At 39.1% G+C, this 16611-nt stretch overlaps 1 protein-coding gene across 6 annotated transcripts in view; it reads right to left on the minus strand.

Moving 5' to 3' along the window:
* The window catches only part of ARID4B (AT-rich interaction domain 4B), a 93604-nt gene that overhangs the window by 2389 nt on the left and 74604 nt on the right, over window positions 1-16611 (minus strand). For all 6 annotated transcript variants that reach the window (XM_055714239.1, XM_055714234.1, XM_055714235.1 and 3 more), the window contains 6 exons: window positions 14521-14605; window positions 12149-12341; window positions 8496-9707; window positions 6520-6630; window positions 3574-3789; window positions 1150-1296 (listed from right to left, as the gene is read on the minus strand). In XM_055714239.1, coding sequence (XP_055570214.1) covers window positions 1150-1296; window positions 3574-3789; window positions 6520-6630; window positions 8496-9707; window positions 12149-12341; window positions 14521-14605 — 1964 coding nt within the window. The remainder of the gene's footprint in view (window positions 1-1149; window positions 1297-3573; window positions 3790-6519; window positions 6631-8495; window positions 9708-12148; window positions 12342-14520; window positions 14606-16611) is intronic.

The raw sequence follows: 16611 nt of genomic DNA on the forward strand, positions 1-16611 counted from the left end.
GGGAGAACACTAACTAGACACACAAGCAATAATATAGTAAATTACTGTGTAACTTAAAGTTTTAAGTTATTAATAACCTTACTTTGTTCACTGTTTAGAAAAGTTTATTTTTCTGTATAAAGTAGTTCTGCCTAAACAGAATGAAATAGATTGCATGCCTTTTTATTGTATTTCCCCCTTACACTGTCACCGGATATCTGAAATACGCCTTCTAAAGATCACACAATAACTGTATACAGTGTATTTAGAAAACAAATAAAACCACACGCCTAATGGCACACACCTCCGTAAAAACTACCCAATTGTTGTAGTATTGTGGTGTACCCCCCCTCCCAATCCTGACCTTTTTTTTCCGTAAAACAATACTCAAATGATAACCACCAGTGGCAGTCGTAATGGAGGCGCCTGGTCATGATGGCTGTACCTGCTGGATTTGGGGGAGACAGATAACACAACAGCCAAGGGCTAATTTGAACAATGTGCCAGCTAACACTGCTGGTCAAACTCCAACTAAAGCCAAGTTTGAAAAAAACCTTAACTTCTGTAGTCAGTATGCAAGTATGACTACGAGTCAAATATTTTACTCCATAATTAGTGGACAGCCCAGGGCCCATTGAGCTCTCCTGCACAGCAGCAGGCGGAACAACAGGATGTCCGCTTGCACAGGGACACCTCTCAAGGTTATTCCTCGAGGTTCCTTGCTGCAACAGATTTTTGGTAATTGATTAACCACATGCTAAACTTTGAAATCTTAGCTGCTAAGTGGTATAAAGGATTGACTGTGCACATATAATACTCCAGATACGAACTGTTGACCCATTCTGGCTCTAGTTACACCTAAACTCCCCTCTGAGAAGGAGTTTAGAACGCAAGTGGCTCCCTTCTGAACCTCATCACTCAACGGGCGCATCTCCCTGATAGCTTTGTCTGATGCTGCCCTCCATGCAGAAAATAATCAAAGTGCACCTTGCCATCGAATCTCCTTAAACCACTGTAACATTTGCAATCAAACTTTGTTAAATCAGTGTTTTATACCAATAAACATATTGCTGCTTCTCTCTTACAAGCCACTCCTATCCGCAACACCACCTGAATAACGTGACAGGCGTTTTAGCTCTCTAGAAGTAGAATTTAGTTCCCAGCACTTACTTTCCCGCTCTTTTTTCTTTAAGCGCTTTCTTCTTCGGTCAATAGAAGCCACCTCAGATTTCAAGGACAGGTAATGTTTCCTGATTTCCTGCAATTTTTCTTGGAGAATTGTTATGCGCTCAGCGCTAGTCAAATTTTCCAAGTCAGCTGCAAGTTAAAATATCTTTGTTAATTATTGTATTGTAGCATTTCTTAAGTTTCTTAATTTCAGTGAAGTAGGAAGTACTCAGTGATGTAGTAGACAGCATGAGATGAGTAGATGATGTAGATGAGTAGACAGATGAGGTAGCAGACAGCAAAGCCAAGAAACACAACAGCTGCTGTTCATTACCACATACTTTGTTCGTTTTTTATTATTTTTTAAAATATACTACCACAGATACACCTTTCTTACTGTTTTTTTTTAAAAGAGCTTGGAGAGGAAGAAAATGCATACATTCCCCTCTCCACAGGAAGGAAAAGAAAAAAAAAAAGACAACCGGTGAAAACATGGGGGCCAAAACTAGCTTTGAGCCTGTTGTTTTATAAGTCCTTGCTAGAGCTCAGTTTGGCCTAATACACCAGGAAGGTTTTGCCCGACTCGTTTCTTTTGTTACAAAACAAGTGGGTTTTGTCATATGGGATGGAGTCCATGGCACACGGGCCACAGGACCTCCTCACTGACATCCCACACAGGGGGAGCTCTCCACAGCATCCCACACAGTATCTCTAGTTCAGTCGCTTTCAGCCACACTGGAGACACTCCATTCAAAGACATTTTAGGATCATTTAAATGATCGTGGAGCACAGAATACACTTCATCAATCGATAAGGAAGGTAGCGCTAGAAGGACCAAAAGCCACAACTTCATTAAGCTGTGGTAAGATGAGGAAAGCTCAGAGACACTGCAAGTGTCTTAGACCTCTGCAGCAGCAGGAAATGTGTTAATAGCACTCCAAACTCCAACTTCTGCCAAGGAAATTTAGCACAGGCAAGGTAGCCAAGGCATAAAGAAAGAGCAAAAGCTCTTTAAATGTGTTGCACAGGAAATCTGCCCAAAAAATCTCAGCAGGCCAGTAAATGACAATGAAGACATATTACATTACACAGTCCTGAAAAGCAGCAGAATGTAGCTTGACTGTGAAGAAGTATCAGGAGAAAAATACTTTTAAAGTAGAGTAACAGTGAGATTCAGGGCTGGAGAGAAAAAAAAAACCCAAATAAAACGTAACAACAATGCAGGGTCAGATTCTTTCACTGCAGAAACAGCTGGTTAAGTAAAGAATTCCCTGGGCGTCAAAGAACACCGCTGGCAAAAAAAAAAATAAAACTCAGCAGATGTGTCTGCATAGTGTGCTGTGCCAACTCTTTTCTGTTCCCACTTTATGTGCAACAGCAGCCTTCACACAGCCTAGGACAGAGCACAGAAAAGCACAGAGCATAATGCTCTTGAGAACTTCAGAAGCCTGACATACACTAAGGTCATCTGTGAATACTGAATGAGATGTTACGGATTACTACAAGAAGTAATTTATATCAGTCACACCACACAGTTTCAGTTTGACCTTTAAAAGCAAAGAGAATGCAACTCATGCAATGCTATACACCCATGGTTGGCACTAGGGACAACAATTTATTGGTGACTAGACAATTAATACCCAGATGCTATAAAAAACAGGACTAAAAATTAGTACGTTTTTGTTTTTAAATAATTATTTTCAATTGTTTTCTTATTGTTACATTGAGGAAGAAGGCTTCAATCACCTAATGTTTTACCTTACTTCTCTTTTCTCCCTGCTGCAAATAACACTACAATAGCATACGCACACACACAGAGGCAATTAACACATTGCATTAATAGAGGCATTAACTAGCTACTGAACCGTTTTTCAGATAGGCAAATATTTGATCCTTTCAACAGTGCTCACCCCTAGCTATACGTGTAATGTGTAGCTGAATGACACAAACGCACTAGAAATTCTTATTACTAAAAACAGTAAACATGTCCTGGTTCACGGAGGCAAAATGGAAAGGGGAAAAGCTACAAATCAATCCTGTTAAGTGCCTGAACAGGACTAGAGAATGAGGAATAAAAGAGCAAGAGAGTAATCAACACGAGAAGTACATACAGTAGAAAACATGCCAGAATGACAGGTCTGCACAGGCAAGAACAGCAAGTGAGTGCAGTAGCTGTATATTAAAACAGTATTGGAAGGGTGCTATACAGGTAGTTTCCTGCACTGCAATTGCAAAAAAAGAAGAAAAAAAAAAAGAAAAAAAACCCCAAAACATTTTTTAAAAAATAATTAGGATTTATCACAAAAGTAAGCAAGATGAGGATGGAATAATTTTAGGGGAAAACCCCAAAATACAAAAAATTCAAAAAGCCTTCTTACTCTATACCACAAGACTAAACTAGGTGTGTGTTTTGAAGGGAACACTTACACATTTGAAAACTCCATTTGTAAACTTTGGGCAAACGATTATTCTGTTCTTTGAGATCAGACTCTTTCTCTCCATTTTTCCCACATTTCCCTGGAGATTGTGTTCTTGCGGGTGATTTGGTTTGGTGAGTTTTCATGCCAGTAGAAACCGATTTTGCTGACTGAGACTTGGACACACTTTCACCAGCAGATAGCTCTTCACTGTCACTGCTGTTTGCTGAAGAAACAAGAAGGTAGGTTGTTACAAACCAAAGCAACTTTCCTGCCCAAACCGAAGCTTATCAGAACCTACCCCTGTGCTAATTTTCATGTAACAGGAGTTCGACCAAGATCCTTTTACTCTAAAATTATATAATCCATCCTGGTATAGAAGCTTGGCACACCGCTCTTTGCATCACTAGTGCCTAAACACAGGACCACAAAACTGGTATGTAATGGGGCCCCTCTAATTCTGGCAGGCTGCAAAAGGGGAACTTTGCATTGGAAACACTGTCCAGTAAGTTGCTGTGCAGGTAGATTCATAGCTATTATGTGGACTTGTATGAGCCAAAATCCTGGAGCCAGAGGACGGATAAAAGTACCAGACTGTGGCTCCACAATCCGTCCTGAATATTTAAATGTACATTGCTGAAAGTGGGTGTCTAAGCCCATGAGGGAGCTGAGCAGGGACTTTCTTCTTGTAAGGTGCTTCTTGAATACAATCCGACTGCTCAAGGTCTGTACAGGGAAAGTGCACTCTGCTCTCCGAATGGTTCAAGACAGCATCACACTTGCTGCTTTAGAACCATATCCACAAATAAATTGCCTACATTAGAAAATAAGGCAAAGAAGCAGTCCAGTGTGTCAATGTGGGTGCAAAAATTATCCACGTATTTCTGTTTACAGGGCTATACTTTTTCTAAAACAGTTAGCGTGACTGATTGTTATGTCCTATCTCCTGTTTATCTTTTTTTAATATTAATTTCTAAAATGGCAAGCGATATATACAAATCTCTATCCTGTTTTAGAGCTAACAGTTACAGAGAAACTTTTCACTGTACTCCTAGGACATGTACAGCAGAAATAAGAGTAAACAACTGGCCTTTTTCTTTGCGTTATGTCACCTTTATTTTAGTTTTTTTTGTGCCAAAATGACTAGCAACAATCTGAATTCACGCATCTACAAAAATACTCAAACACGATAGATGATCAATTTCTTGAGCCGCAGAAAAAAAAAATTTCAGCTGACATAAATCAGAGGAACGTCACCTCACACTGAAAAAGTTTTAACTATAAAGCAACAGGCTGAACTCAATGCAGTTTTCTAATCAAACCGCACAAAGGAAAGTAACAATTTGTCTAAAAGACATGATTTATGAGTAATGATTGAAAGGATGAAGCTTGATTAGCATTACAAAAATAAAACTGGGGTGGAAGCAGGAGCAAGGGATTATAATTCAACTAAAGTCTAATGAAGCACTGGAATAAATAAAATGCTTAGGGAAGCTGCAGGATCTCCATCATTGGAGTTGTTGTTAAAACCATGTTCAATTAATATTTATCAAGAGAAATAATCCCTTAGTTGTACCTGCCCTAGCTGCTGACAAAACAAACCCTGAAAGTCTCTTTTAGTTCTGTTCTTTATGATCTGATCATCTACACTGCAGAAACCAGACATCAAAATACATGTGGTATGAAAGAATTTGGCTGGCTGCAGAGCTGCTGTTGTCTGCTGGCTTAATGCAAAGGCAAGAGCTGAAGCTGCCACAAAAGCATCTTTAACTGGTACACCTGAATTTTGCAAAAAACATTTTTGCTCACAACTGACTCTACATTTTATCTATTTATGAAGTCTAAGAAAAAGAGTGGGTACGTACCAAGGATTGTACATGGTACAAGTAACAATTCTAGCTTTGAAGTGCTTGCATCCTGACAAAGACATACACTGAGAAAAAGGGATAAATTCACCAAATCAAAGGGAACAATAGCAAGGCTAAAAATGGGTGTATTAGTTCTGCAAATTCAGTTTGTTTTGTTACTTTAATTCCTGGGGTGAGGGAAGGAATAAGGATTATGGAAAGAAGAGATTAGCGAAATGGAATTAAAAAGGATGAGAGAATGTGAAGAGGAGATCAATGAACATGGAAGAAGGGGTGGGGTGAAAGCAAATACCAGACCAGAAAGTACAGACTTCTAGGAAAAACTGTTAAAAGAAAGGCGAGGGGGAGGAAAAGAGGAAAAAAGGCATAGCATATGCTTTCTATCCTTGCTTTAACTGCATATTTTTACAGCTATCCTCCTGGCTTCACTCTCTAGTTGACTGTTCCCTTATATTTTTTTATTAACAGTGAGATGAGGCAGTAATCCATCTTGCTGTCTTGTGAACATGTGTGCGTGTCTCTCTAATACACCTCTACTCTTATTAATTTTTCCCAGTACTGTTGTTTCTATTCAAATTAGCCTCTACAATTACAAAAAAGCTGCAACAGCTGCATTATGTACTGAAGATGTAACACATACAGGAAGACAGCAGAGCCTGCATTCCTCTGGAATTATTCTCGTATTTGCTACTGGAAGAGATATTAACCTCTAAAAACTAACCCTGCAGAAAACACGAAGTATCATTTCATTCACGTCCCAGTCTCTTCTCTAAAACATGCAGCTATCATGCCACAGAGATTCTTCTCCCAATTCTACCAAGTGTGAAATACTTGCTGTTCTTGGCCTTCCTGAATTACACGATATTAAGGACCTCGTAGAAATAGGCCCAGAAATAACACAAGGCATTTAAAAACACTTTGGCATTCAGCAAGAGTAGTTTCTTCATTTAAACAGTATTAAGAATTCCCTGATGAGAACATTTTGTCCTAACACATTTTCTATTTCCAGACTTCATCTCCTACAATCGTTCAAACAAATGACACAGTACTTTCACACATTTGATTTCACACTGAGCTGCTGTACTTACTAGTTTTACTCTTCTTTTTGTTGTTCACAGATGTTTTGTGGCTTCTCTTCTGCTTTTTTGAGGAGCTGCCTCCTCCCTGAGCATCTTTAAGTCTTTTTTGGCCTGTACAGACTGTAATTGAAAGAAAAAAATAATAAATACTTGCACTTCATTGTGTTTTTGTCAAAAGCTTCAAAAAACATCACTTCAGAGCTTAAGTCTGTAGACAACAATGCAACTGTTCCTGCCTATCCTTAATGAGGCTCAGCTTTCTACTTAGACTGACAAGAGGAGGTGAAGGAGGATAAAGGCGGACAAAATTTGTTGGTTAGAGTGCACGTGTAAGATGATTATTTAATTAATTTGCCCATATGCATCATTAGAATTTCTCTTGAACCACATGGATTTTTATTCGTTTTAATCCTGTAAATTAAATGAGAACACATTTATTTGAAAAACTTACGAAGAACTACTGGCACTGAAAAATGTTCAAAAAAAGCCTGTCACACTTGGAAGTTGTGAGAAAAAAATGAAACTATCACTTGTGATCAGTAAATACATTAATTGGAAGTATAAAAAAAATCTTAGACAGTGTTAAAAAAAAAAACCAACTAAAAAAAGGCAAACAAAAAAACCCAAGGAAAAAGTCTACTGGTATTTGTGACTACAAGGGGGAAAAGTAGAAATGGAAGATAAAAGAATTTTAGTACATCTGTTAGCAGAACAAATTTAGGACAAATGTTCAAATGTTGTCCCACTACCACCTGACTTACAGATTAAAATTACTCCTGTAACAAAACCATTATATTAAGAAACCCAGTTTTCTAAAACAGGCTGCATGCTGACAAATTCAGGGAGGAAGTTAAAAGTCTAATGCATTAAAAGTAATATTGTGCAATAGCGTAACGTTTTTTTCATGTGGCAATACTTTCCTTTTATATAAAAAAAGCAAACAAGTTCTAAACCTACACATCTTTAATTAACAAAGCAGCACAGGTATATTTAGTGAGGGCTACACAGTCACCTCTTCCAAACTCTCTTTGTTTAATGAAACACATTTTGTTGCATTCTTTCAAAATAACAATTCAAGCACAATGATGAAGGTAAAACACCTTAAGGGCATTTTGTGAAAATTCAGTTAATTATTAACTGAAATCTGCTGAGATGAAGAAACCACTTCTGTCATCTCAGGATTATATTCAGACATGGTCTGGGGTTTTTTTCCTTTGTATTATGATTTTTTTAGGCATTTTAACACAGTGAAAGTAGCTGTGTTTTTGATGGAACTGTAAAAGAGCCAGTGCCTTTCACAAGGCTTTTGGACCCAGCCTTGTAAGCAGTTAAAAAGCAGGCAGCAGTGACATCACGTGCACAAGTGCTGGCAGTGTTTACTACCCTGTTCTCTAGTGGTCTCAGGAGAGGAACTTCAATCTGCAAAATCACATCTGAAAGCAAAATACAGCTCATAAGGTCAATGCTTGTTATCATCTTGACTTGTTTGGGTTTTTTTAAACATTAATTTAATAGGAAGAAAGTTTGAAACGGTTGCCTAAGCCTGCAGTAATTGGCACTTTCTCCCCCCAGATAAACACCTTACTGAGAATGGAAGTTTTAAGTACGAAACAGCATCTTCTATTTGTAAGCAAGGTACTCAAGATGTATCCATCTTGCTATAATAAATATTCCCTATACAATGTATTACAGTTTGCTCTGGGCTCTTCTTGCCAGGTCTAGTATAAACTTTATTCTTACATACTTTATTGCTTATTGAAACCATGACAATTCCTAATGAACGGGCAAGAAACTTCCTGGCAGACTATATTTTATTCAGTAGATGATTATGCCATTTCCAGACATTTGCAGTAGGCAGCAGGCTACTACTTCCTCCAGTAACTAACTTTCCAGCAGTGTAACCATTAACAGAATAAAAATACATCAGCAATGCTAAAGTGAGAGCTGGTTAGGTTGAAGACAGCTCTGTTTACCCTTTCCTTTACCTTTTTCAGTATGCTCTGGCTCTGGTTGATTACTACTACTGGAGCTGACGCTGGCATCAAAGCCTGTTGGAGAAATATTCCCCTCAGACTGGAGGTCTTGCAGCTCCCCTGCAACACTGTCCACCTCTATTGTGCTATCTGTTTCACTTTTAATGCTTCGTATCTCTTCCTGATTTGGCGGCAGCATCTCAGAAACAGTGACACTGGACTGATGTCTGCTGGACTCCGTCACGGTTACAGATGAAGGTGATTCAGGAGTAGTAGGAGGAGTATTCAGCACTGAATTACTGCCGCTGCTTGGAAATTCAACCTTCTTTTCACCCACTTCAGTCGGTTTCTCCTCAACAGGTTTAACATCCACACTAGCTGGCAAAGATTTTTCAAGTTCAGAGCTAGGCAAAGAGATGTCTTCTTCTGCAAGAGTCTGAAGCTGCTCCTCTGCTGCAGCATCCTCAGGAGCAGCATGTGGAGGGGAGGCAGCAGCTTCAGTGTCAGAGTCCGAGAACAGCTCCTTCAGCGTTTTCTTCGGCCATTGTCCCTGAATACTTGACCAGACATCTTTTCGATCCTTTGCTCTGGTGTTCTGAAGTCTTTCATCTGAGTTATTGAGAAGCTTTATTCTTTTCTCTCCCACTTCAGAAAATCCTGAGTAGAAAGTACTTGTCCGTAAAGACTTCCTTTTCTCTTCTAGGCCATTATACTTTTTAGTTGGAGTGATTTTCAGTTTAGATTTTTCTTCCTCATCTTCATCTGAGGAGCTGTTACTGCTGTTTTCTAAACTAAGGGAGTCTTTATTTTTGGGCTTCTCATCCTTTCTGTTAGGTGACACAGTCTTTAAGGAGTCCTCTGCAACACAGTATCTTCGTTTACCACGTTTTACCTGTGGTTTTGCTGTTTTATCTACCACCTCTTTTTTTACATCCTTTCTCTTCTTTGCAGCTTCATCCTCTCCATCGGAGTCAGTATCTTCAGATAACTCTTCCATCTCTTTTCGCAATCCTTCAGGAGATTTGGATCCCGACTTGGGCACTACAACATCTGTCAGAGCTTTAGTTTCTTCTGGGAGGGATGAACCACTCTGTTCTTCTTTTAGACAGAGTTCGTTTTTATCTTGGCTTACAGCTTCATGTTGAGATTCCTCCTTGCCATCAGCATGTACATTCGGGGCACTTTGGTCATCATCCTGCTCACTATCATCAGAACTTTCAGAGGCTAATTAAAAATAAATAAATAAATAAATAAATAAATAAATAAATAAATAAAAAGCCAAAGGCGGGGGGGGGGAGGAAGAAAAGTTTGTCTTCATTCTGGTTACAAAGGTTTCTTAAAAAAACGACTAAAGAAAACTGTACAGATATGAACACATGCTACAGGGATCTCTAGTAGTGCATGTTTTAAATTGTACCTCCTGAAGAATTCGAAACCTTATTTCCTGTTCTAGTAGAAGGTACAAAGGCTAGATCGGAAACTAGGAATATTCTTTATTATACAGTACATCAGGAATTTCTGAAGAGGTCAAGACAGCATAGAGTGCATTAATCCAAAAAATACAAACTTCTGCATAACTAACCAAAACAGAAGTTGAAAAATGTGTTTAACATAAAAACTCTATTTCTGATGGGTTACAAATACTACTATTATCTGCCTTTTCCCAAACCCCAGAACAGAGACACTATTTTCCCTGGAGAATCCACTCTGTCTAAAGGACAGAACACCAGAGACACTGGATAATCTCTAACAAACTAACCTGATCACCTGCCTGGAAAAATGAAGGGAAAGCAATAACGAAAGGCACCTGGAGAAATATATGAACAGTTAAGAGTGTAGGACAACAGTAAGAAAACTCAGGGTCAGGAATAAATAAACTGAGAAAAGAAGAATAAAGATATAACGCCCATTTAATGGGGAGAGATAGGGATACAAGGAGAAACAACAAAAACTGGCTGAAATACATGGTTAACTCCTTGATTTGTAATTCATCCATTTTTGCTGACATAGCCAGTTTAACTCTTCTCTTCCTACTGCCCTTCTCATTCTCAATTCCTCACTAAAACTCACCACCTCTTTAAAGATAACAATGTAACCAATGACAGAGAAGAAAAGCAGAACTGTCAACAAAATTCACTGAAATGATCAAAGTTGAATTAACTTTTTTTAAAAAAGGTTTAACTGAAATAGGATTAACTTAGAGAAGAGCATACTAACAGAGAGAAGAGATGTACAGGACAAAATACCTTGAGAAATGTCACCGCAGGTGTTTTTCCTGGTTTGTTTGTTTTAAGTTAAAGTAGAATTTAAGATCCTGCCTAAGACTCAATCTGAAAGCAAGTTTTACACGACCCTTTCAGTATTGTTTGCATTTTTCTAATTAAACATTTATGGTAGACATTTTGGCCTAAAGTTCCAAGAACTTTATCTATCTATATCTTAACACTTAAAATGGCCTTCTAACACTTGTCTTTCTCATAACACAGAGGATCAAAACTACACTACTAATGTAAGAGGTTATCAAAATTTGCTATTTGAAAGAAAAGCCAAGAATGTAACATTTGAAAAAACAACCAAAAATGAGGTCCATCAAGTTTTCCTCTCAACCTATTTACTTTGCTGCACCCTTCAAAGGAAAGCTGAAAAGCATTATTCACTCTAGTTGAGGGGAAAAAAAAGTAGAAAGTTTTGAGCAAGAAGCTCTAAAATTGGAGGAAAAAGGAAAAGTAAAACATTCGAGCCTTTCATACTTAAAACCAAAAACCTGCAAGCACCAGAAAAAAGTTAATCCCCAGCATGAATCTATGTGGACTTAAATTATAAGAGAATTGCATACAATTAAAAGCATTTCTGGAAAATAATTATGTAATATGGAAAACATTTAGCTTTCCAAAATATTAGAGAGTGTATGTCGAATTGTGCTTTTGTAATCAGAAGTTAATTACAGATTAATTATAGCACTAATAATACTATCATTATCATCACCGCTAACTGCTTTTTTGTTTCTCATTTCCTCAGGAAATGAAGCTTAATAGATTATGTTGACTGTTATTCTACCTTCAAATTTGGAATCCAGTGGCCAATGTCATTTAAGTTAAATCTGAAAAATTATTAAATTCATACAAATCTCACAAAAATTGGTGGTTACCCAAACTACTTATACCATGCATGATTTCTTTTTCCGAAGGCATGCACTAAACTAAGGACAAAGAGAAATAACTAGTTACTATAATGCTGCTGTATATGTGTGGGAAGGGGAAAACAATGTTGGGAACAGCAGACATGCTGACAGGAAACCTAGCTTGATTAATTCAGTTTTTCAAGGGGTGTGTGTGAAGTCATGGCTCCTAAAAATTACATTAATAAAAAAATAAATATTGAGAAATAATACAGGAAGCAAAAATGCTTTGTTGTGTATCAAACAAAAAAAAGGACAGCAAAACAAAGGATGTAATTCTTCAAACTGTTAACATGAACTGAATACACAATATCTCTTTTCAGAAACTGCAAATATTGCTTTTGTTCAAAGGTTATTTCAGAAGATGTTATAATTAGCCAGACAGACTCAAGTGTACAGTTGCATCAGTTGTTCTACATTGTCATTTACTACTGTTTGAAAGCCATTAACAGAATGAAAAAAAAAATTTAAAAATTAAGTACAATACCTTGTAGTCCATTAATGATAGAAGTAATTTCTATTGATTTAACTGGAGCTTGTTCGGTATTTTTGGCTTCAGTGCTGTCAAGTTTGGGCCCAGTCTCTGGTGATGTGCTGGTGTGAAACGGTGGTTTTGACATACGTCGCAATTTACAGTTTTTAGGAGAATACTTCTCTTCCTTCTCTTTGTCAGTTTTATTCTATGTGAAAGAAAAGGATGAAAATTCTTCTCACTTGAGCGTACACCGTAACATAGATAACTTTAAGTGCTGCTTAATTGTAATCTTAAACATTCAACCTGTAAAGTAAAGCTTTCCTCCTGTTTAAAAGACTACAAATACCTTGCTTTGGTCCATGCCAAGACGTTCACATCAAAGATGAAAAAAAACGGAAAAGCAACAGAGCCAGAGCTGGAGGAGCAGCGGCACTGCAGGGTGCCAGGCTCAGCACTGGCAGTGCAGGGCAACGACACCCTACTCGAGAGTTCTGGAACAGAAAGTCCCGGAACACAAGAGAAAGTTCCGGAACACAAGAGACAGAACCGCAACACAGAGACAGGCCCGGAACACAAGAGAGAGGCCCGGAACACAAGAGAGAGTGTTCTGCAACACAGAGAGAGTGTTCTGGAACACAGGGACAGGCCCGGAACACAGGGACAGGCCCGGAACACAGGGAGAGTGTTCTGGAACACAAGAGACAGGCCCGGAAAACATAGTGTTCTAGAACACAGAGCGAGTGTTCTAGAACACAGAGCGAGTGTTCTAGAACACAGAGCGAGTGTTCTAGAACACAGAGCGAGTGTTCTAGAACACAGAGCGAGTGTTCTAGAACACAGAGCGAGTGTTCTAGAACACAGGGACAGGCCCGGAACACAGAGAGAGTGTTCCGGAACACAGAGAGAACACACAGAGAGTGTTCCGGAACACAGGGAGAGTGTTCCGGAACACAGGGAGAGTGTTGCGGAACACAGAGACACAGGCCCGGAACACAGGGAGTGTGTTCCGGAACACATAAAGACAGGCCCGGAACACACAGAGAGTGTTCTGCAACACATAGAGACAGGCCCGGAACACACAGAGTGTTCTGGAACACAGAGAGAAGAGAGAGGCATGGAACACAGAGAGAGTGTTCTGGAACACAGAGACAGGCCCGGAACACAGGGAGAGTGTTCTGGAACACAAGAGACAGGCCCGGAACACAAGAGACAGGCCTGGAAAACATAGAGAGTTCCAGAACACAGAGAGAGTGTTCTAGAACACAGAGAGAGGCCCGGAACACAGGGACAGGCCCAGAACACAGAGAGAGTGTTCCGGAACACAGAGAGAGGCCTGGAACACAGAGAGAGTGTTCCGGAACACAGAGAGAGGCCTGGAACACAGAGAGAGTGTTCCGGAACACAGAGAGAGGCCCGGAACACAGAGAGAGTGTTCCGGAACACAGAGAGAGGCCCGGAACACAGAGAGAGGCCCGGAACACAGAGAGAGTGTTCCGGAACACAGAGAGAGGCCCGGAACACAGAAAGAGTGTTCCGGAACACAGAGAGAGGCCCGGAACACAGAGAGAGTGTTCCGGAACACAGAGAGAGGCCCGGAACACAGAGAGAGTGTTCTGGAACACAGAGAGAGGCCCGGAACACAGAGAGAGTGTTCTGGAACACAGGGAGAGGGTTCTGGAACACAGGGAGAGGCCCGGAACACAGGGAGAGTGTTCTGGAACACAGGGAGAGGCCCGGAACACAGGGAGAGTGTTCTGGAACACAGAGACAGGCCCGGAACACATAGAGAGTGTTCCGGAACACATAGAGACAGGCCCGGAACACATAGAGAGTGTTCCAGAACTCGGAGAGAGTGTTCCGGAACTCGGAGAGAGTCCCGGAACACAGCTTGGGTTCCAGAGGAAACTGAGGCAGAAGGAAAAGCTTCCTTGCACCCCATTGCCCAAGACTATATCATAACTTAAGCCTAAATATCAAGTTTTAGAAAAATGAATTTTGAAAGAAATGCTACGAAATAAAATGATGCACATACACACAGGCTACTCATATGTTTGCTCTCCAGAATCAGCAGAGGAAGCTCCCAAATTTCACACCCCCACCTTCAAGCTGGCTCACACCACTGAAGATAAAATGAATCCTTTTCATTTGTTTTCTACAAATGCATATGTCGGTGTCAAAAAAAGCAAGAAAGAAGGAAAGAGAAGCTTCTCATCCCAAAGTGAAAAAACAAAACCTTGATGAAAGAAGTTTTAGCTTTTAAAAAGCTAGAAAGTTGCTTTTACTGTCAAGCATTTGTAAGTCAATCAAAAGGTTAGAAGCTGGGGGAAGTACTTAAGAATATATCAAACCGAAGTTGGGGGAAACAAGGAAGAAAAAGAAACTACCTTTATTTTCTTTCGATGCTTAATTTTTGGTACATTTTTATCAGCTGGTCTCACGATCTTGTCTGCCTTTATCCATTCGTCATACCTAAACACAAAAAAAATTGTACACATTTATGGTTTTAAGCAGATAATCATGACGTAACAAATTAACAGAGGAAAAAAGTTATTAGCCATATAAAAAATGAATTGTAATTTCAATAAAGTAGTAATTTGTGTACTTTTCAGTAAGTGAGGTTTCAGCTAAGGTCCAGCTTTTCATATGCTAGGACATATAGGGCAGGGTTATTGTTTTGGTTTGGGGTTTTTGGTTGTTTTGGTTTTTTTGTTTGTTTTTTTATCCTTATGGCTAAAAGTGAAAGCTGGTACTTTTCCAGTCTGCAGCGAACAGCAGGAAATTCACATGTACAGGTAAAACAAAGTATCAGAACAGTAATTCTGTATGAATCTCCAAGAGGTATACTTCCTATTTACATTGTAAAACCCTAACAATAAAATAAATCCTTATAAACTTGTAAAATGTGACCAGTTGACAAAAACTCTTTCAAGCCTGAGTGTCTGTGAAGTGGTATCTGGAGTCACTAACTAGCTTACTTTTGAGTTGCTAACTTAACACAAACACTTCTCAATCTGGTTTCAGTTAAAGGTTTCCATTTTATATCAAAAATGATACTAGAGGAAAACATACAAAACAGCACCAAGATATTAACAACAAATACCTTATCACCCAAGGCTGCACCTATTAAATACAAATCCAAGACCAGAGAAGTACATTCTTATTAAGAACATACTGTGACTATGGTACTGGACTTGCCAGTTTCATTGTGTATTTCTGAAAAACCTCAAGAATCAATTCAAATTTTTTTCTCCCAATAAACAATTTGCTGTCCTACTTCAACTGTTAATTCAAGAACCATCTGAAATAGGTCAGTTAAACTTTAGTATATATTAAAGTTTGCCTCAACGTACAGCCACACAAATTCTGATCACTCAAGGTGAAACATGAAAACAGAGGGGAACAAACCAACAACAAAATAACAACCCCAAACCACACACACCCAGAGAACTAGTACAAGATGGAGCTCAGCATAATACACTCATGACCACGCAGGCTTTCCAGCTGGGCTTACTTGACCATCATTCTGATATATACAACTGTTGACACAGTCCCAATTCAGCTTCTTTGCAACTACTACCAATTACATCTGCAGTATTGACATAGAAATTAAAAAGGATTAGAGAAAACTATGCAAATTTCCAACTTGCTTTCCTGTATACTCTAAGTTAAGATCTATGCAAGGGATCCCAGAAGTTAAATACTGTCTTTTATTAACTGAAATGTCACATAGTATAGTGAAAAATGAGGTGGTCTCTGAAAAAAAGCTTTCCAAAACAATTCCTTGGGGTTTTTTTCCTCAAATAAAATTCACAAAATCTAGCAGCAGACCACGCAGACTACAACATGCCAACATTATCTATACTGCTGCAGATACAGCTGTAATTGTGCTAATTGACATGTAGGTGAACTGGCTTTCTCTCCAAAACTGAAATATAACTCTACAGAGTGCTTTCCAGGATGGAAAAATCCTGTATTTTGTGAGACTGTGGGATATCCTATTTGAAGTAATCTTTGTTCAAGTCAAAGGCGTGCTTTCCAGTGGGAATACTGCTAAGTAAACTGCCAAATGGACTTTGCAACCCACATAAATTTAAGAGTATTTCATTAGGTCTGAATGCATGCAGAATAACAGCACTAGGACTGGACAAATATATGGTGAAAAAATCAATTATTCTGACAGTGTCCTTTCGGCCTCAAACATGTTGCTATATATACAGAAGTTGTATTTACTCATTCTATGCAATTCTAAGATGAAAACAATCTTTCCCCTATGCAACATCTGTGCACTGCACATAGTGTTGGTGGTTCAAGGTAACCATAGTGCCTGGTGGGGTGACAGCTGACAGACTAGGGAACATACTGAAGCGAAGGAGAGAAGTGCAGAATCTTAAGAGAGTATCTGTAGATACCACAGGGTCTTAAAATTGTTCCAAGTTAGAAGCAGCGGTCATAACTCCTCAACTCTAGGAGCACAA

This window comes from Falco cherrug, chromosome 6, assembly GCF_023634085.1.
Source record: "Falco cherrug isolate bFalChe1 chromosome 6, bFalChe1.pri, whole genome shotgun sequence".
Lineage (NCBI taxonomy): Eukaryota > Metazoa > Chordata > Aves > Falconiformes > Falconidae > Falco > Falco cherrug.